At 40.4% G+C, this 21,584-nt stretch overlaps 1 protein-coding gene, 1 long non-coding RNA gene and 1 pseudogene across 4 annotated transcripts; all 3 read right to left on the bottom strand.

Moving 5' to 3' along the window:
- Positions 1–5,628: 5,628 nt before the first annotated feature.
- Positions 5,629–21,131, bottom strand: sugp1 (SURP and G patch domain containing 1). Of its 3 annotated transcripts, XM_034183341.1 has the most exons (14): positions 20,986–21,131; positions 18,304–18,469; positions 17,998–18,104; positions 16,720–16,959; positions 16,439–16,562; positions 16,247–16,347; positions 14,444–14,567; positions 13,991–14,325; positions 10,748–10,854; positions 10,317–10,494; positions 10,066–10,172; positions 8,920–9,065; positions 6,000–6,129; positions 5,629–5,796 (listed from the first exon to the last, which is right to left on the bottom strand). In XM_034183341.1, the coding sequence occupies exons 1-14, from the start codon at positions 21,002–21,004 to the stop codon at positions 5,770–5,772; spliced, it is 1,911 nt and encodes a 636-aa protein (XP_034039232.1). In that variant the 5' UTR covers positions 21,005–21,131; the 3' UTR covers positions 5,629–5,769. The 3 variants fall into 3 exon arrangements, 2 of the variants coding, with proteins under 2 accessions (XP_034039232.1, XP_034039233.1); XR_004564108.1 differs by lacking the exons at positions 5,629–5,796; positions 10,066–10,172 and having other exon boundaries at positions 6,040–6,129; XM_034183342.1 differs by lacking the exons at positions 5,629–5,796; positions 6,000–6,129; positions 10,066–10,172 and having other exon boundaries at positions 8,916–9,065.
- On the bottom strand, positions 15,600–16,240 carry LOC117521978. The gene is made up of 2 exons (XR_004564109.1): positions 15,812–16,240; positions 15,600–15,705 (listed from the first exon to the last, which is right to left on the bottom strand). It is a non-coding gene; the product is annotated as an uncharacterized LOC117521978 (long non-coding RNA).
- LOC117522705 lies at positions 19,737–19,854 on the bottom strand (annotated as a pseudogene).
- Positions 21,132–21,584: the final 453 nt, after the last annotated feature.

Here is a 21,584-nt window from a genome sequence, read left to right as displayed (position 1 = left end):
TTAGTTTTGTGTCATGTCTGTGATCTGCTTTTTTTCATCCTCCGAGGCCGGTGATTCCATAATTATTGCCAGGGGTTGTACTTGTACTCCTGTCTACTCTCTTCAACTATCCCAACTTTTTCACCAATCTCTTTCTCCTTATGCTTTCCTGGAACTTCATTCCACCACCAAGTCTCATTGCCTTCCTTCCACTGTCCAGATGTCACACCCAGTACCTTCCTAGTCTCCCTCACCACAGCTACAGTACTTTTCCAGTTGATCAAAAGTGCTTCCCCTCCATCCAGTGCCTCTCACCTGCTCACTGAATTTCACACGTCTTCCATCAGCTTCCATCTGATCTTTTGTTGAGCTCTCACGCTCCTTCGTCTTTACCTCTGAAGTTATCCTACAAACCACCATCCTAAAAGGTGTCTAGCTACACTCTCTCCTACCACCACCTTACAGTCTCCAATTTCTTTTAGCTTGTATCTCCTATAAAGTGTGTAATCCACCTCTGTGCACCTTTCTCCACTCTTATAGTGTAGTTGCAGAAATCCCCAGCTTTGCCCAAATAAAGAATAGATAAGCCATAATTAGTAATTGACATAAAATATTTCACTGGCTAATTTTGGTGAACGTCTACAAATAAATTACAGCAATCAGAGAGTGATCTTGTTTTCTCTAGCCTTTAACATTGTACTTGAATATATATTTTTAATTTTTTTCTCCTCATATTACTAAAATTGTGGGGTGTTTTTTTTAACTTGGCGGAGGTATGTATTTTGTGTGCTGTAGTTTATTTATAGCCTAATTTGAGCATATAGATGTGCTGATTTGAATGGTGTTTATTGGTGTTATATTTTTTCTTCTTTATTTATTTGTGTGTATACACCCGGTAGTTTCAGCATGATAATTTTTTTCATAGGGGTCTTATGCACTTTGTAAATGCTGTAGTTTCTTGATCACCTAGAACCACAGCATTGATGCACTCATTCCGTTGATGTGCTAGCTTTAAAAATTTTCTGCACCCAGTAGTTCCCAATTTAAAAGCATTCCTGTTGTGAAAGTGTAGGAACACAGACCCACAACAGGGGGCGTAAAAGAACGGGCAATGGATAAGCCAAACAGTAACAATTTAATGTTGTAAATTGTGCACAACGGAATACAGACAACAACAAGTTTGGAACTACAGTCAATTACACGTTGGGTGACGTGTGGGCAGGCTTGAGGATAGGAGACGCCCGTCCAGAACCGAGCCGGACCCCACACGGCCCTCACCGCCAACGGATCTGAAGAACACCGGAGCCGCCAAGTCCTGAGTCCCCAGGTGGTCACCGTCTCCAGCTGTCAGACCTGGCACTGCTGGCAGAGAACAGAAACAGCACAGGTGAGTGTGAGTACGCACACTCAGTAATCCCACAGTCTGTGTTCTTTTGGGAGGGAGCACCTCCACCTCCAGTCACACATTCGTGCAGCTCCTGTCTAACCACTTATCTGGTTGGGGTGTGAAGCGAAGCCGTCGCTGATCACACCAAACGCCAATCCCACAGATAAGGCAACACCACAGGAAAACAGCTGCAAAGAAGTTCAGGCTATTAGTCAGCGTTAAATACAGCAGAGAAATTACCTCCAAGGTAGCTGATTTCTCGGCGGGGAGGTGGAGTTGCAGTCCGGCCTTTAAGGTGGTGGTGATGTGGATGAGTGACAGCTGGTGCTGATGACGAGTGACAGCTGTCACTCCCGGTTGCTATGACGCCCTCTTGTGCTTGAAGCCCGCACTTCAAGCATGTCGCCATCTGGTGGCGGTGGGCCAGCAGTACCTCCTCTTCAGCGGCCCACACAATTCCAGCCAACCAACACTTGCCTTTCATGCAGTGGCCTTTTACTGTGGCCAACCTAAGGCACACTTGTGCATTAATCATGATATCTAATCAGCATCTTGATATAATAATAATAATAATAATGACTTGGATTTCTATAGTGCCTTTCATGATACCTAAGGTCGCTTCACAAGAGTGGGAGGAAGGCAAGAGAGGTGTGTTTTGAGGTGCTTTTGGAACTGTGCCAGAGAAGTGGCAGAACGGATGGGAGGGGACAGGCGATTCCAGAGGGTAGGGGCAATTACACAGAAAGCCCTATCTCCAAAGGATCTCAGTCTGGTGCAGGGAATGGAGAGTAGGTCCTTGTTGGTGGCTTGATATGCCACACCTGTGAGGTGGGATGGATTATCTCGACGAAGGAGAAGTGCTCACTAACACAGATTTAGAAATTTGTGAATATTTGAGAGAAATAGGTCTTTTGTGTATGTGGAAAATGTATTAAATATTTGAGTTCAGCTCATGAAAAATGGGAGCAAAAACAAAGTGTTGAGTTCACACTTTTGTTCATGTATTTATATGTGTGGGTGTATCAACTGTGTTCTACTCTCTCTAAAGGAGATCTACAAGTCTAACTGCCTCAAGAAAACCAACAGTATTACGAAGGACACATCCCACCCTGCACAGCAGCTCATCCAACTGCTACCTCAGGCAGGTGCTATAGGCCAGGGCAACAAAAGCACACAGGTGGCAAAAAAGAAAGAAAAATTATTGGATATTGCCTACCCTCCCTATAAGGCTTATTGCAGTTCAAAGATTTTACTGCTCAAACTTTGGAGTCTTTTAATGTGTTTTTGAAGCTGCAGTTGCTTATTTCTCCTGCACGACTTGGCATCACTGATTTCTGCGGTAAACCAAGTCCCTCTGCCCCATGCCCCTCTCTCAGAGAGAGCAAGTGAGAGAGAGAGAGAACTGCAATCATGACAGACATGCTAGCTATCTTTTCAACTTATGTATTGGGAAATTATAATCATTACCAGGACATGCAAGAGATCCCAATCCCTTTTGTAATGCACACTTATAATAAGCCTTTATTTGTGCTGGTTACGCTATACCTCACCATTAAACTTCTTAATTTTAAGCATGTAACACAAGTTTAATGTGTATCATTTTTCTATAACTCAAGTTGGCTGTGACAGATGGTTTAGCCACCACCAGCTGGGTTTTCAGAGTTATATTTAACCCAAGTGAAGCCCGACAGAATAGCAAACTCAAGGTCTGATTTCACTGATCTGTCATCCTGCTTATGACTGGCTGCTTGAACCATCAGTTCTACAATTTCATGAATATTAAAACAATGCAGATCGGTATCAGCTGCTACAAAATAGATGTGATTGTCAACGTGAATGTACGAACAATTGAAATACATTAAACTGAAAATTTCTTGATCATTTAAAGCACAAAAGAAAAGCTTTGTTTGAACAAAAACCATGTATGATCATTCAGCTAGTTCATTCACTCATTCATCTACTACCGCTTTGTCCAATTAGGGGTCGCGGGGGGGCTGGAGCCTATCCCAGCAGGGCGTGAGGCAGGGTACACCCAGGACAGGACGCCAGTTTGTCGCAGGGCCACAAATAGACAAACAAACACAGACACACCCACACGCACACCTAAGGACAATTTAAAGATCCCAATCCACCTAACCCGTATGTCTTTGGACGTGGGAGGAAACCGGAGCACCCGGAGGAAACCCACGCAAACACGGGGAGAACATGCAAACTCCACACAGAAAGACCATGGGAACTGAACCCACGACCTTCTCGCTGTGAGGCAACAGTGCTAACCACTAAGCCACCGTGCTGCCCCATTCAGCTAGTTGTTTTTTTTAAATTAAAAATATCAGCGCATATAATGAAAGGATGGATCACAGCACAAAACATTAAAGGATCTATCAATGATTCAGTGCCACTAGATGCCCCACTAGGGCACTTTAGTGCAAGAAGTTAGCATAACAAGACCATCCCCCATTCAAGAGCACTAGCGCCCCGTTCTCCAGATACAGCTGCAGCTGAGTCACAAAAAACATCAGGCATAAAATATGTGCCAAATCAATAACGGTGCCAAGCAAAAACAAGAGTGGCCAAAACAAATTAATTACGATGTCACACTAGCCCCCCCCCCCCCCCCCCAAAAAAAAAAATCAAGGAGATGAATATTAGCTCTGAGTCGACCTGGAGCCATACAGCAGCACAAAGATCTCCAGTGAGGGAAAGCCAGACCTATGCCAATTCTACTCTGACCATGATTGAGGGGAGAACAGTTTCTGTAAAGTTGATAGTTGCCTTCTTGTATGCCACTACCTTCAGTCACCTTCTTGAGACTACATCTTTCCGCCTGTAGATGTTATCAGGTGGCATCCAACCTTCATTGGAATTTCAACCCTGAACCACAACGTCCTCAACTCCTCAGTTCAACTCTTCCAGCTCGTTTCAGAGCCAGCAAGAATCTCTCTCTGCTGCCTCCCCAACCTACGAGCTGTAGACTTCCTCTCCCCCCTATTCCCACAACTGTAAGAGTCTTCCACACTGACTGGGCTGGAAAACCCCTGCAACCAAAGTCCACAGGGAATAGCCAGGCCTGCCACCCTTCATCCTTAGACTAGGTTAAGGTACTTTAGTTTCTTCATCTCTGAGGCCTCTTCACATGCATCTTCCCAGGGGGGGAGTGTCAGTTCAGTCAGGGTGATGTTTTCCTCTTCAGATCATATGACTATATCAGGCATCAGGGAAGTTTGGACACCCTGGAGGAAGTGGCACTTTCTTCCCAGGTCCAACCTTATCTCCTATGATCTAGCTGCCTGCAGGAGGCTCATCCTGGTCTTTCTTTTTCTCCCTGATTAACTGAATAGATGGTACTGGTTTTCCTTGGGTCTGGCATCTTTTCCATCACTCCTGCTCCAAGATGTCAGCCAGTGCTCTGAAGGCCTTATCATGACACCATTTGTATCTCCCCTGGCTAAGTGCAACCTCGCACCAAGCCAGTATGTGTGCCATTGTGTCTCTCTTGCCAGATAATTTGCACAAGGTCAACCCTCAATCACCATCTGTACAAATCTGTTGGGTGTTGGAAGAGTGTCATGCACTGATTGGAGCAAGAAATGCGGAAGGGCTCTAGCTTCCACAGATCTGCCCACGAACTTGCGCTTTGGCAGATCCCTCTTCCGTCTTGTGATCCTCTTTCCATGGCTCTGAACTTTCACTCTTCTTCCTCCAGTTGCCCAACCTCAAATTGGATCAGGTGTCTCCTCTGCCTTTGGGTCTGCTTTTCCTCACTGCACCAAGTGAGTGTTTCAAAGTCCTTGTCTCCCTGCGTAGGGGTTCCTCATGATGTCCTTTAACATCAATATACTTTCTGCTTGTGTCACTGCTTGATGCACCACCCACTTCTATCCTGATCTTTTTATGACACTTGCTCATCTTCACTACTATCTCTTTGTAAACTGTGGGAAGGAACAATGGTTTCACACGTTGAGACTCGCATGCACTAAACACGCACACATGGCCAGTCCTGACACGAAAACAAGAGATGGAAAAACTGATTACAAGCAGAGGCTGTGTTTCTTCATTGTCTGGGCAGGATGTCACAGAAAATAGTTTAGGACTTGTATATTAATGTGTAAAGTGTCATTTATAGGACCTTTAAAGCAATAATTATGAACAAGCACTAGCATTTAATCAATATATTTTTCCCCATTGGTAATGCCAAGACTGACAGCGAGCTTAAACAAAACAATCTGTAGAGTGAAATCATAAGGGAGATCAGGGGCTGGAGGTTTCTAAGCCACTTTGTCCACTTTATTTAAAATTCAAAGGAGAATGTAAGGAAGTTTTTGCCACAATATTGTTCCACACACATGTATTTGATATTTTAACCAGTCTTCTGTGCAACACTTTCCATTTTCATTTTCACATCAGTAATATGGCCTCCGGGGATTATTCTGTGAAAAGAAGAGAGGAACATTAAATTATAATTTAAAAAATACAATTGCACTTTATGGCTTCGTTAGAGTTAAATACAGACTTCTTTTAAAAACTATCAAGTTAGTCCTTATTTCTACACACAATCACAAATTGTCACAGAACATTACATAAACATGACACATTTACTGTGCTTTGTTCCATGTTATAAAAGTGACATTACCAGTGGGTTTGGCCTGAATCGGTAAGCAAGCATCATCCTCTTTCGAAAAGCATCATATTCATCATCACTTTTTGCGAGCTCAGCTGGACGGTCAACCCCCAACCCTGCTCCATCCACAGCTGTAGTTCCCCTAAAGTCCAACAAAAACAGTTTTTGTTTTTCATGTCTTGGTATTTGAAATGGAATAAAATACAGTGCTGTGTAAAAGTTTATGGCACATACCCAAAACCTTTAAAGATATATAATGTTCTTATCTGACAAAAGTACATGATTTATTTTAAGTGGCCTCCTACATAGTATTGTACATGAAATTTGCTGTATTCAATCCAATTTTTGGGGCAGGTTATATGAAGCAAACCTACCTAATGGATTAGCAAATTTTGTGAATGCCATAATTCGGCAAAATAACATTTATACAGCCTAGTTTATTCTTCTCTTGCATTGGGGTGGTAATGTAGTCTTGCATAAATTTGATCTTGACCTAAGATGATGGAGACTTGTGGCTGTAAAAACTTTCAGAAAGAACGATAGAACAGCATCGTCTACGGTACCATTGTGCTGAGGAGGTAATTTTGTAGTGTGCTCATGAGTGACATTTGACCTTGACCCAAAGAAGACTTAGTCTCGTGGCCATGAATAAGAGCGAAAATCTAACAAATACAATTTGATTTGTGCAATTTCTTGAACATCGCATAAGGTACCAGGAGTAACAGCAGTACAAAATACTGCATAAACATCTGACAGCAGAGCATAATTTCCATGTTGCTGCCCTGCACAATGTAGCGCCTTTTTAAAATCATTTAAGTGACCCCCAGAAAGTGACTTTATGCTATCATATACTGGGTAGTCTTTGTTTGTACATGAAATGACTGAGACATACCATCCAGACATAACCATCGGTGGAAATAAACACTCAAACACTTTGTTTAAAAGGTGCAATAAACAATTTAAGGCCACTGTATGCCACATTAGCACCAACATGTCAGATCAAAGGCTACTTTGACAACCACTGCCAAATAGGTTGCAACCCCAAATAGAGGCACAGGAAGCCAGTTGACATCCTTTTTCAGCTCGAAGCCCTGCCTATCTGGAAAAAGCAGAGACTTAATCGGGGTTTAATTTAGGGTTTAGTCCCTTTATTTTGGTAAAAAAAAAATTGGAGTGCCCTTGTCACTTGAGAGAGTCTCCATTCAATAAATGAATTTTGATGTTCAAATGCACTGTACAATTGAACGAACCTTTCCTACATGTATGCACAGATCATTATTAAATTATATTACATTAATTTATTTTTGTTGCATTTTTTCCCCTATAGAGGTACGACTTTAAAATCAAACGCTGCACACAGGTTGTTACAGACAGCATGCCCCTGTCAGTCTGAGAGACACTGTTATCATGAATCATGCATATTTCATGGAACTTGCATCGATTCTTTAGTACTTATAATAGATCTTGATGTGACAGCCACTGGCATAAGGGATATTATGGACCAGTGCTTTTTAATTCAGGCTCCCCTGCCACTCCATAAAAACAGAGGTGCCCAAATTCTTACTTTGGGCTAAAAATTAATCTGAATGGATGGCCATAGGCCTGAAATATTTATCTCGTGTGAATTACATAAAAATTCAACTAAATGCACTGTATTTTATAGAACATGTACATTGTGAATCTGAAATGAAGTTTCAACATAACAAAATTGATTTACCAGAACTAAATTACTCAAAATACCAACACCAAGACAAAATGTAATTTATTTCCACTGTGAGTACAAATTACAACAAATTCCTCTTGCTAAATGTTACCAAGAGGAATATTCATTTCCCCCAGTGACAGAACGCAGTGGGGAAAACTGTTTACCTGTGGGTGCTGCAGCACACACAAAACACACACAGCATTGATCTGTGGACCCTCTCTCTTTCTCTCTCTCTGATCAAGCCACCACAAATTGTCAGGTAGGGGTGTAGATTGGACTTAAAGAGGGCAGTACATATTTTAGCAGACTGAGTGATAAGATGAATGACTCTTGGCCAAGTAAGACTTGGTTCACTTTGTTCCTACGGAAGAGCTGTTCAAAAGAATTGGATCCTTCACAAACCACACAGCACTGGACTTGCACAGCTAGAGAAAGAAATAAGGAAGTCGCTCTGCAGCTGTGTGTCCTTGTTTTATGTGTGTTTTACAGCTTAACTGCTGTGAAATTACCATAAAATGTTTTGTTATGTCTGATTCAAAGTTTTGTTGAACTTGAGGATGGTACCATTTTGTTTGCTGGGAGACTCGGCGCACACTCGCTCTGTTCAACAGCAAGCAAGAAAATAAAATGAAGCTGAACCAAGAAGCTCAGTGCAGTGCTTCAGTGACAACAAAGTCTGCACCAAAACAGAATCCATATCGGTGGATTTTACTTACTTTTCATTGCACACAGACTACTTTGCAGAACTCTGATAACCTGCAGTCCCACACATACGTAGGAAGAAATTCTGCATCTCCAAGAAGCTAAGTGTATGTGAAACCTGCATCCTTTTCATATTTGTTGCTTTTTTTTTTTTTTTTTTTAATGGAGAGACATAGTTAAATCGAGCCCTGCTTAGTTGATTATAGCCCAACCACGTTCTTGGTCAGAGAACCTTTTATTCTCTGAACGAGGTTTCTTAAGGGGCTTTGATTACATTTTACTGAGCTAATTCTGCCTCTCAATTTTTCTTTTATCCCGTAAATTTCGTTAACAGAGAAATTTGTCCACAGCCGTTTGTATCAGGTGGCAGAGGTAATAGTAGTTGGTCATTTTTACCCTGGCGGAAATATGAATTTGATGTGAAAAACCATTTGGTTTTTACTTTTTCCTTCACAAAATGTTTAAACTGTGCCATGGAGATTAAAAAAAGAAAAGCGAACTAATATAATCAAGACAAATGCTCACTTATTGACAGGAGCCTTGATGCCTTGACCTTCACTGCCAAGGCCTTCACCTTCCTTCCAGCCCATCTTCATAAGCATTTGGAAGCCAAGATTTTCCACTGTCAATTTAAATTCTTTGTACTCTGAATAGTCTGGATCCCGGCCTTCCTGCAAATCAAAGAGACTGAAGTTACACATGTAGTACAATAGACTGCCATTATACTTTTCTTTCATGCCCAGCTTTTTCATCTTCTTGAAGTCTTTGCTTTACTACACAGTGTTGTTTTTGATCTAATAGAAATGGTTTTTGGTGTATAAATACACACACCCATACAAAAAGGAAGTACAATGACATATCTGGTACTTCAAGGAAGCCTTTGAGTCAGTTGTAAATTTTAATCAAACTTTTGTGCGAATAGATCAAGTAACAGTCTCTGTGAACTAAAATAACATTTTGTACTCACTGACCCCTGTGACTGTATTTATAAGCAAACCAGGTCACTGTTGCTATGGCGATCATTCCCATTACTGGGACTCTCCATGTGCCAAGTGTCATTAGTTTGTATTCAAGGGCCTTGGGGATACAGCGGCAAATTTTTGAATGGATTGCTGTTTTGATTATATGCCCACTGACACTTCTTCAGGTGCTTCAAACTAAGAATCTCTTTCTAGAGAATGATAAACTGTCTGATATTTTATACTGCTAAGAACTTGTTAGTGTATTCTGCCTGTGCAGGGCATGTCTCCAAAAGCTAGGTTTTAAAAGCTCCATGAACTTGTGTCCTTTGATTATTCACATCATGTAGTGTTCTATTTGTTTTATTCATCTTCACTTAATGTCAGAAGTGATATATTGGATAAAGGGGAGGTGACGGTCTAGTGGTTAAAGCGTTGGGCTTGAGACCAGAAGATCCTCGGAATCACTAAGGGCGCTTGGGCAAGGTCTTTAATCCCCTATTGCTCCCGGTGTGTAGTGAGCACCTTGTATGGCAGCACCCTCACATTGGGGTGTATGTCAGGCATTATTTGTAAAGTGCTTTGAGCGTCAGATGCAGACGGATAAGCGCTATATAACTACAGTCCATTTGAAGGAAGTCCCAGCAGCTGTTTTATAGAAAACCCCCTTCTTATAAAGTGAATACACAAGAGAATTAAGAAGAAAACTGACCTTGAGTGCTTTAAATGTCTCCATGAATTTTTCCAACTCCTCTGGAGGGAGGAAGTCCCCAATAAAATGTTTCCCTTTACCCATTTCAGTCAGAGATTCTGCCCACTCTGCAAAAGTAGAATGAAGCCAATTTACAGAAAAGGCCATGCTCCTCACCACATAGAGTAGTCACCAAGTATCGAGCACTGACAGCAAGTGTTTCAAAAACAAATCAAATGAGAACCATTTGCATTATCGATGGCCTGTCATACCCCGTGTCTTTTCCATTTCCATCTTTCGAAGGCGATGCTCCCAGGTGCCGGCCTGTTGGTCCACCTCTTCATCACTGTCATACTCGTGCTTATGATCTTTCATGGCCTTCTCCCACATCACCTGCATTTCTGCTATTGCACGCTTGTGCTTCATGATAATTTCATACATCTCCTGCATCTACAGTTGTAGTGTGTGTGTGTGTGGGGGGGGGGGAGAAACCACCTTAAGACATGGCAGGCAACTCCATGCAAAAACATTTAGTGATAAATGTACTCTTTTCTTATAAAAATCAACAATAAAATCAATTAATTAAAAAAATTAAAGTAACTCTCAGGGTATGAAATTAAATATAATTGTGGGTCAGGAGTGTTTACATGTAATTAAAGACACAATGGTGGAATTTCCATTTAAGAAACTTAGCAATATATACCTCTTGTTGTTCTTTCAGTTGTCTCTTCTGGTCCTCAGACAGCTCTGTGACTCCGACCAGTCCAACAGGTTTCCCTTTCTTATAGCCAAGACCTCTCAACTCCTGAGCTAAAGGAAATTACGATGATCTCACACAATACTAAGTTTTCTTCAGGAAAGTGAATTAAAAAACTATTTGCTGAATAAATAAAAAATTTGGCACGCTTGAATCAACGTGTAATAGCAATGTTATCTTTAAAATAAAAGACAACTATTCCGAATACAGTGTCCAAAAAAAAAAAAATCTTAGGCTTTTATCTTTTTAAACTGCATTATGAAAACTAGAGTTGCATTTGCCAAAAAGTGCACGGGGCATTACCAACAGCTTCATCTACCCCATTCTAACATAAAGCTGTAACTGGTGAAGCAAATGTTCTCTGCACTAAATCTCCAATCACGGCTGCCGAGGGTTCCAACACCTTCAGAGTTGTGTGGGTTTCCTCACTATTCTCTGTCTTGCATGGCTGCTCAGTTTATGTTCTAACCAGATTTCTTACACTGTACATTATACTTGCCATTTATTAGTATTTAACTGAAAACCAAGGGATATAAAGTGGGGAAAGTAAGTATTTGATACACTGTTGATTTTGCAAGTTTTCCAACCTACAAAGAATGGAGAGGTCTATTTTTTTTCATAGGTACACTTCAACTGTGAGAAACAGAATCTAAAAAAAAAAAAAAAAAAAAAAAAAAAAAGAAATCCAGAAAATCACATTGTATTATTTTTAAATAATTAATTTGCATTTTATTGCATGAAATAAGTATTTGATCACCAACCAACTAGCAAGAATTCTGGTTCTCACAGACCTGTTAGTTTTTCTTTAAGAGGCCCTCCTATTTTGCAGCTTTTACCTGTATTAATTGCACCTGTTTAATTACCTGAATAAAAGACACCTGTCCACACAGTCAATCACACTCCAACCTATCAACCATGGTCAAAACCAAAGCGCTGTGTCAGGACACCAGGGACAAAATTGTAGACCTGCACAAGGCTGGAACGGGCTACAGGACAACAGGCAAGCAGCTTGGTGAGAAGGCAACAACTGTTGGTTTAATTATTAGAAAATGGAAGAAACACAAAATGACTGTTAATCTTCCTCAGTCTGGGGCTCCATGCAAGATCTCACCTCATGGGATAAGGATGATTCTGAGAAAGCCCAGAAGTACACGGGAGGACCTGGTCAATGACCTGAAGAGAGCTGGGACCACACTCGCAAAGTTTACATTAGTAACACACTACGCCGTCATGGTTTAATATCCTGCAAAGTCCCCCTGCTCACGCCAGCACATGTCCAGGCCTGTTTGAAATTTGCCCTTGACCATCTGGATGATGCAAAGGAGGCATGGGAGGTCATGTGGTCAGATGAGACCAAAATAGAGCTTTCTGGTATCAACTCCACTTGTGTTTGGAGGAAGAAGGATGAGAACAACCGCAAGAACACTGTCCCAACCGTGACGCATGGGGGTGGAAACAACATACGCTGGGGGTATTTTTCTGCAAAGGGCCCAGGACGACTGTACCATATTGAAGGGAAGATGGGTGGGGTCATGTATTGCGAGATTTTGGGAAACAACCTCCTTCCCTCAGTAGGAGCATTGAAGATGAGTCGTGGCTGGGTCTTCTAGCATGACAATGACCCCAAACACACAGCCAGGGGAGCTAAGGAGGGGCTCCGTAAGAAGCATTCCAAGATCTTGGAGTGGCTTAGCCAGTCTCCAGACCTGAACTCAATAGAAAATCTTTGGATGGAGCTGAAACTCAGTGTTGCCCAGCAACAGTCCCAAAACCTGAAAGATCTGGAGAACATCTATATGGAGGAGTGGACTAAAATCCCTGCTGCAGTGTGTGGAAACTTGTTCAGAACTACAGGAAACATCTGACCTCTGTAATTGCAAACAAAGGTTTCTGTATCAAATATTAAGGATTGTTTTTCTATTGTATCAAATACTTATTTAATGTAATAAAATGCAAATTAATTATTTAAAAATCATACAATGTGATTTTCTGGATTTTTTAGATTCTGTCTCTCACAGTTGAAGTGTACCTACGATAAAAATGATAGACCTCTCCATTCTTTGTAGGTGGGAAAACTTGCAAAATTGACAAATACTTATTTTCCCCCATTTTGCATGTTTTTGCATTTATTTTTTGTTTAAAGCCATTTGGCTATAAAAGTGATTAGGTTCTGTTATATTCAACAGGTGAATAATTTATGTAATCCAAACAGATAGCGGGATGGCTACTGAACACAGGATACCGGGCTGACAGGCTACACACTGCAATATGTGTTTGAAACGGATGTTGGTGCGAGAACAGGCCCACTGACAGCATGAGGACTGCTGGAGGACCCCTGCCTGTGGGACAACCACCTGCACAGACTTCTCATCAAATACATATTCTTTTGTTATTATGTCATGTTGTTTTGAATTCCTGTTTTCTGTTTCTCACCTTCGTAAAAACTGTGTAACTGTTAGAATGGCCTAAGCAGTGGGTCTGGTCTGCTTGAGGTTTCTTCCTCAATATCATCAGAGGGAGTTTTTCCTTACCACCTGTGCGCTTGCTCTAGGGGTTGGTAAGGTTAGACTTTGCTTGTGTGAAGTGCCTTGAGGCAGCTCTGTTGTGATTTGGTGCTGTATAAATTAAAATGAAACTGAATAAATTATATTGTCTTATATATTTTTAATGAATTTTATGTTTGAGAGATTTGTTTTCAATGTAAGATTAAAGATCACAAATTTTATTTCTTCATAAAGAAGTAAGGCCCAAAGGCTCACTGGTGCTGGTGCTCATCTCTGGCTTCTGTAGCGTCAAGAGTCTACGACTTCCCCTAGACCAGAAGCCAGTCTGACGTTGGTTACTTCTTTCGCCAAGGCCTGTACCCATTTATGGCTGGGTGGACTGAGACAATGTAGATTAAATATCTTGTCCAAGGACACAGACAGATAGCATGAGCAGAATTCAAACCCAGGTCTGCTCATTCTCCACTCAGCTACCTGCTCTACTCTTAATAAAGAAGCCAGAATATGTTATGTCATAATAAAAACATTTAAAAGCCAAATGGAGTATTGTTTACAAGTACTGTACATTGTCGTAATTATACCAAAAATGGCTTCTGCAGGTGTAGGTGGGAAAATGTCCCCATTCCAAAACCTATTGCGTATATACAGTATAAATGTTGTGTATGTAAATCATATCTTCTTGTACCGGAGAGAGATGGTGTGTTGGGGTCTTCAACACTCAACTCCTCAGGAACAACAATGGGAGGAATGGGCAAATCGACTTTGTCATCTTCAGACCCCCATCTACTCTTTCTCTTCCTTTTGACAGGAGGGGTCTCAGTCTCCTGAATGTGGGGCACAGTAGCGTTTTTCATCTGTGGAGTTTGTGTCGGGATTCCCGGTGACGGCGGCGCAGCTTGTTGCCAACTCTCTGATTCAACTGCTGCTGATAAAGAGCTCTTGGAGGATGCAGCGGAGCGAAATTCTTCCAATTTCTCTTTGTAAAAGTAGTACGCTGGACTTTGTTGGTCATATAAGAAACTGAAGGAGGTACAATAAATGTTTGACATGACATGAATGACAAAGAGGGAAAAAAGACAGGCTTTTAGGGACATGCAAGCAAAGCATATTTGATTAGGAAACATAAACACTGACTGACCTGAAAGCAGGATTGTCTCTGTTGCGTTCAGCAGCAATGTTTTCCACCTCAGGGCCGCCCTCCGCCACAAACCTGGCCAGCTTCTCAGCCACTTGCTGGGTTTCTGCATCCACTGGGGGGGAGACTTAAAGCAGCCTATCAGTACTGGAGCTCAATTCACACTCAACTACTGTACCGTATTCAACTGGCCCTCACACACCACCAGTCTAGAACCAATATGGGATAAGAAGGGGAAGGAGGGAGGAGGAGCAAGGGGTATTAAGGGGTGTTGAATAGGGAACTGTATGGATGTTATGCTTTAATATAACAAATGTGGAACGTTTCATGCCAAATTGTGGCTGTATTACAAAAGTACAGTTTGTTAGCCATTTGTATTATGCTGCAGAGTGAACCTGTCTGATTAAACAACAACAAAAACATTAAACCATATTTAAAGGCGTAATCCCTTTGGATTTTCATGATTTAAGTAAAAAACAAAAACTAAAAAATTATTTCATTCAGCACCCCAATAATTTATTCCTAAGAATTTTAATAAATTATTCTCAATTGTATATCACACATATGCCCAAAATTCTCCTTGTCCAGGGGGGGGGGGGGGAATATATATATATATATATATATATATATATATATATATATATATATATATATATATATATAAATTTTGCACCAAATGGATAAAAACTGCAGTAACAATATCCCATGAGAAACTGAAATTCAATTTTACAGAATGCCATTCAAGACCCTTTAACTGCAGCTGAATTGCTGAAAAAAAATGTGATAAAATAAAAACAGAAAGCGGTGGGCACAGCAAATACAAACTGGAGTTCTCACTGGGAAGAATCCCAGATAAAATCTGGAGTTGTGCTGCACATTTGTTAGGTAAGACAAAACTGACTGGGGTCTGCCAGGTCAGTTGTCAACATCGTTAGTTACAGCTGCAACATTTTTCCCTGGTTTGCCAAAATGATTCAGTGGAGAGATGACCATGTTATCACAGTAATTAAAGTATTTTTCATACTTATATGTTAAAAATTCTGAGTTGCCAATTTCTGTTCAATGCAGCATGAGCTTTGAACCTTCCATATGCACTTTGTTCTTCATGGTGTCTGGAAAAAAATATCTCATAGCAAATTCACTATATTTGCCATGGAATTCCTCCAAAATAAATACACCACAGAAATAAAGTTAACTTAAAATAAGTAGATTTCAAAATGAAGTAAATTTTAGCAATTTTGCAAAAAAATTCAACGGGACTACACCTTTTGAAATGTTTGACAAGCAATTTTGCAAAAAAATTCAACGGGACTACACCTTTTGAAATGTTTGACAAGCACTTTTGCAAAAAAAAATTCAACGGGACTACACCTTTTGAAATGTTTGACAATAAGGTACAACTTGGCCTTGAGCCGTGTGGACACAATTGTGTTTTTCTTTTTACACATATCAATTGTGGCTTAGGTAATGGAGTGATTCTAAAGGTATGGCTGGTGGTTCAGTACATGGCTGCTCCATTCTGTGTTTAAAAATTCCATGAACAAGAAACTAAATCCAAAATTGTGGTTGATGTACTTTTACTCATAGCATTGCCTATTTAATTTAAAATCTAAATTTCACTCATTATACTGAATGATTATGTCCCTGTGTATAAATGCTGCAGAAATTTTAACTAGAAATGTAAATCATGGCACTGTATAGTCTAGAAATACATTTTACACCCTTTGCGCAACTAGTTCAGCCTTTGTTAAAAATAATGTGAAAAGGTAAAAGGACAAAGAAATGTATGGGAAGAGGTAAGCTTACCATTAATAGATGCATTCTCAGGTTTTAGCAAATCCCTTCTCAATTCTGCAACTTTCTTTCTGTAGTAGAGATGATCTTTGCTGTTCTTGTCGTACAAAAATCTGAAAGGAAATTGCAACAGCTGACAGAAGTCTGAAAATACAGTACAAATAAAATAAAAGGGGTATAAGCTGTTTTTCCGCTCAGACTTACGAGAAGACAGGGTTGTCTTTGTAGTCCTCTTTGGCCTGCCTCTCTAGCTCTGGTCCACCTTGTGCAACAAAATAGGCCATCTTGTCCACAATCATTCTGGTGTCTGAATCCTCTGGGGAAGAGACTTTAAGCAGGCTATGAGTACTTTTACTCAAATAGCATGTGTGACAAACTGCCAGTCAAAAAGAGGCTGTGCAACTGGAGTACACAGTAGAAGCAGTGATATGTCCAAGCCATGGAATTGTCCAGAAAGACACTTAAAAATACAGGTCTTGAATTACCTTTCATTTCCCAGACTCCGATGTCACCATCATCTTCCTCATCATCTTCATCTGGAGAACAAAACACACTTGGCCTGTGGCTGAGAACAGGGTTCTTCTTGGACTGAGAGTAGTTCTTGAACTGATTTAGCATACTACTGATTCCAAGGCCAGGCCGCTTGCCAACAAGAATGCTCTTTTTATTTGCCGTGCTTCCCCCTGGAGTTGAATTTGAAGGAGTTTTGTCATCACCGGTGGAACCTAGGAACAATATATAAACAGCACTTAATAATAACTTCTTTTAGCTTCTCCCTTTGTTCACTTGGGCTCACCACAGCAGATCTAACATGGATATGATTATTGATTTGGTACGAGTTTTACATCTGACAGCCTTCCTGATGCAACTCCACATTACGTGGAGAATAGGTAGGGCTGGTCTTGAACCTGGAACCTTGCCCTATGGAAACAAGCTTGCTAACCGCTTGGCCACCTGGCTGCCTTAAATAAAACTTAATGTCTGCTAATAACAAAGCAATGACACTTAACTGACTATTGTGGGTTATAATTAGGGCTGCACGATTTGATGAAGTCATATTACATTTAAGGTTCAAGGTTTTTTTTATTGTCATTCCAACCATGTGAAATATGAAATAATGGAATTGCATGCTCAGGTCTCAGTGGTCCTAATGATCATTAATAAAACAGAAAATACCTACAGGCAGAATACTAACATAAAGGAACAGCATAATGTCATGACCCTGAGCCTCCGCCAAGAACGTAATAAAATCATCAGCGTTTATTTATTTGTCTGTCTGCCTGTTAGCAGGATTACATCAAAACTACTGCACAAATTTTGACAAAATTTTCACCAAAGAAAGATATTAGGCCATAGAAGAACCCATTAAAATTTGGAGGTGATCCAGATCCGGATTTTTGTTCAAGTTTCACTTTATATAGGCTTTGAAGGATTACGTCAAAACTATTTCATGAATTCTCACCAAATTTGCACCACAGATAGATATTAGGCCATGTAAGACTCCACTGAATTCTGGAGGTGATCTGGATCTGCATCCAGATTCTGGATCAAAATTTCTCTTTGTATAGTCTTGGAAGAGTACTTCAAAACTACTTCCCAGATTCTCATCAAATTTGCACCACAGATAGACATTAGCGCAGATGCTGTGCTCACAGCCAGAGTGGCATAATTTTTGATCAACCTCTTTTACTGTCTGCCACTTACAGCTAGCATGAAGGGAGCATAAACGTTTCCTCCGAACTGTGGGTGAGTAAATTACTTACCAGAAACAGAGCTGGATTTCTCATTCTGCATCTTCATGAACTGCTGTAAGAAGCTTCCATCATTTGCAAACTTGTTTGATGAGGAGGCTCCATGGAGAACAGGTGAACTGTCAGGTTAAGAATAAATTAAGTGCTGCTTTAATAGTCATTTTGCTGACTGTGAAACAGCACACGTCTATCATGCTTATAAATGATGGCTGACAGTACCTCAAGAAGTTCATACATTTCCATTATCAGAATTAAAAGAGCAAAAAAAAAAAGTTTACATGTCTGGGTCATATTGACAGGGAAACAGTGTGTTATTACCTTGAAGTCAAGGGCTTGCTTGGAGTTTGCATGTTTTTTGCTTGCTCTGCCATTTTAGCCTCAATCTCTTTTTTCTTTTGAGCGATAAGCTTCTCTTGGCGGAGAATGTTCAAGTTCATTTTATTTTTCTGAGTCTGAACAGGCTTGGACCTCCACCCTCCTCGTCCTAGAGAGACAGACAGAAATAAGGATAAATGCATGCTTTAAACAGAAGAAACGAGGCAATATTGTAAGCAACAATCCCCACCATAGGATTGTTTTCCATAAATTAGGAATAACAGAGTGAATTAATTGAGATACTGTGCATCATTTTAATTCTATAATGTTTCAGATATATATTTTATGAAATTTATTGAGTTGTTTGTGCTGTATCCTGTCCTATTGCTGTTGGATTATGCCAAAGACCATGAGATTTATATTTTATAGATTCAATACAACTAAATTACTTTCCTATAAAACATATTATAGTGTGTTTACACATAATGACGACAAGTCACGAATGCCATGAAGTATTCTTGGCCACTGATCACGAATGTGATGATTTGAGGCAATGGCGTCAGGTGTCCTCACGAACTGCTGCAACCTGTTACCACGCGTTACGATTAATGGCACGTGTTGGTGGCAAATTATCAGGAACCATTACTCACAGTCAAGAATAATGTTCTGCACTGTTGCGTTCTGTCACGCTGTGAATGAAGCAAATTGTCTCCACACACACACACACACACACACACACACACACACACACACACACACACACACACACACACACACACACACACACACACACACACACACACACACCCATATTCATCCTACCATCAGCTGCTGAACAATTCAGATCGCTCTAGTTTGAGCCTCAAAATCTACATTAATCCACAGTGGATGAACTTTGTGACTGCATGCTTAGTTGGGCTCTGTGCAATGGAGTGGCGCAGAGAGGAGGCGGAGATGGAAAGAGCCAGATGTGTGGCTCCACGTGGCTCTCATCTTGCTCGTTTTCACAAACATCAGGCACATGCAGCAGCAGGTGGAACACCTGCAGGAGTGTGCTGATGAGCACTAGAAGGAGACGTTTAGCCGACTTGGTGTCATGTCCTTCTTCAGGATACTGCAGCAATTAAACTGAATGTGGTGCAGCAGGGTTTCATTGTGCGCACGTCAAAGAAGAACGCTGTCATGCTCGATTAAGGATCATCACTAATCAAGACAGATCAACATGCTCAGTTGTGACCTCCACGACATGAGACAAAATGAGGGTGGTGCGTGATATTCATGGAAGATTTTTTGACAGCCAAAAACATGCTCCATGAAAGTCACGCACTATTAAGAAATCTGTTCAGATGCGTTAAGTCATGTTAAGAATGTCAGGAATGTGCCAAGAATTATGCAAATATGACATCCGTAACATGTCCTGCCTATGTGTAAACACAGAATTACTGCACTGGAGTTCCAAAGAGGTCTCCCATCCAAGTACTAACCAGGCCCTGCACTGCTTAGCTTCTGAGATCTGACGGGATCAGGCTTACACAGAGCAGATTGGCTGTAGTATGTATGTATATACAATAAAGGCTAAATTATTATTGCTATTATTATTATAAATTAAAATAACCAAGCCAATAATCTATAACATTGCAATGTCAAATAAAATGGGAAGATAGTGTTCATTTTGCTATTTTATATCAGTAAATTTGATTTCTTTGTAATTTATATTGTAGGTCTGACAAAATATCTATAGAGATTGTATAACATTAAATGAGCATTTGTCATTGTCTAATTTTCTGGGCTAAATGATTACTCAAAAGAGTTTACACATTGACAAATAGAATTAGTACTCCCAGCATTAATTTCAATGTCTACACCAATGAATATTCCCTTGATGCTTGTAAATTTACACATATTTAAGAGTATACAGTGCCAATAAATCTAGACCCACACAGGCTCTCATCCATAACATTTACAGTTTGTGTGTGCCCTTGTATTTTAAATCTAGTTACATGCACAAAGACTGGGATTAAGCTAAGGGTCGGGAGTTAGGATAATTTAAGGGTAGCCCAATAATATTAGCAGCTTATGTTTTTCCATTACCCACATTGCAACGTGGTCTTCCCTATGGTGCAAGCCTGTACAATCATTGAAACCCAAAGGTGTTTGTGAGGGAGAGTGTGGGAAGGGGTCTGGGGGGGGGGGGGGGGTTGGAAAAATCTATAACTGCTTCGAAACCTGTTTTGAAAATTGCTCGAGTCACCACGTCTCGGAAATGTAGAAGGCTGTTTCATGTTAAAAACTATAGTCAGGGCGACATCAGTGATGCAATATCACACAGGATGCTTCTCAAACATAACACTTGTATGTATATGAAGTAATACCTATAAAGGAATTTAACTTGATTGAACTTAGCTAGAGAATGTAGCTAACAGGAAAGTCATCGTTTACGGTACAGCAGAAACTGACTGACTGACTATAAATTGTGGGAAAAGGAATTAATATCTGATCTGAAGAAAATCGGGCATGTGTTAACTTTTAAAAACACCCAAGTGGCCTTTCGTTACGACGGCGCTAAAGCTAGCTAAGATTGTTTGGCTAGCAAGCTAACATTAAGTGCGTAAGGTTTACTGCTCACTAAAACCAGCTGCAGTGTATTTCGTAGCTATGTAGACTACGTTCACATTAAACATTTACCTGTATCGTTAGGCTCCATATTCAAAGAGACAGATTAATTATTAATTATTTTAAGGAAACGACGTTTAGAAGCTGAGAATCGGCCCTCTGCTTGCTTTAGCATTAGCTAAATTTCCCGATGGTTTGAAGCTCCGAGACAAGTATCAAGAATCTGAACCAGTGTATCGAGCAAAGATACTAGACATTTGTTTTGACAACACAAGTCTCGATCTAGTCATTTGTGAAGACTTTTATCATTACTCAGCAGAAGGTCAGAAAATTTTGGCGCTTACACAGGAATGGTTTCCCGCACAACATGTTAATTTACCCACACGAGAATAAAATATTTTGGACTTTGTCCTGTCTTCAAATGAACCACCAGTTGATAGCAGAATAGTAAAAGAGCCGTTCAGTACAAATGACCACAATATAGTGACTTTTTACATTAACTGTGCAATTGTAAACAATTGGAAAAAGAAATATTTCGATCATTGTCATGGAAATTATGTGGCAATGATAGCATAACCTCAAGAGAAGGACTGGAGCCACAAATTTGAGAATAAATCCTCGAATGACTTGTGGCTTGTACTGTTGATTGTAATAGAGGAGATGACAGAGAA

This window comes from Thalassophryne amazonica, chromosome 12 (assembly GCF_902500255.1).
Source record: "Thalassophryne amazonica chromosome 12, fThaAma1.1, whole genome shotgun sequence".
Classification (NCBI taxonomy): domain Eukaryota; kingdom Metazoa; phylum Chordata; class Actinopteri; order Batrachoidiformes; family Batrachoididae; genus Thalassophryne; species Thalassophryne amazonica.
The sequence above is the reverse complement of the archived record's forward strand: the minus strand, read 5'-3'. Positions and strand labels throughout refer to the sequence as shown.

Excerpts from the sequence above, each read along its gene's own strand:
- sugp1 (XM_034183341.1), bottom strand. Across the intron at positions 16,563-16,719 it reads CGGAGTCTGGGAAATGAAAG|TCTCTTCCCCAGAGGATTCA; the intron begins GTAATTCAAGAC and ends GCCTGCTTAAAG. Across the intron at positions 16,348-16,438 it reads AAAGACAACCCTGTCTTCTC|ATTTTTGTACGACAAGAACA; the intron begins GTAAGTCTGAGC and ends ATTTCCTTTCAG.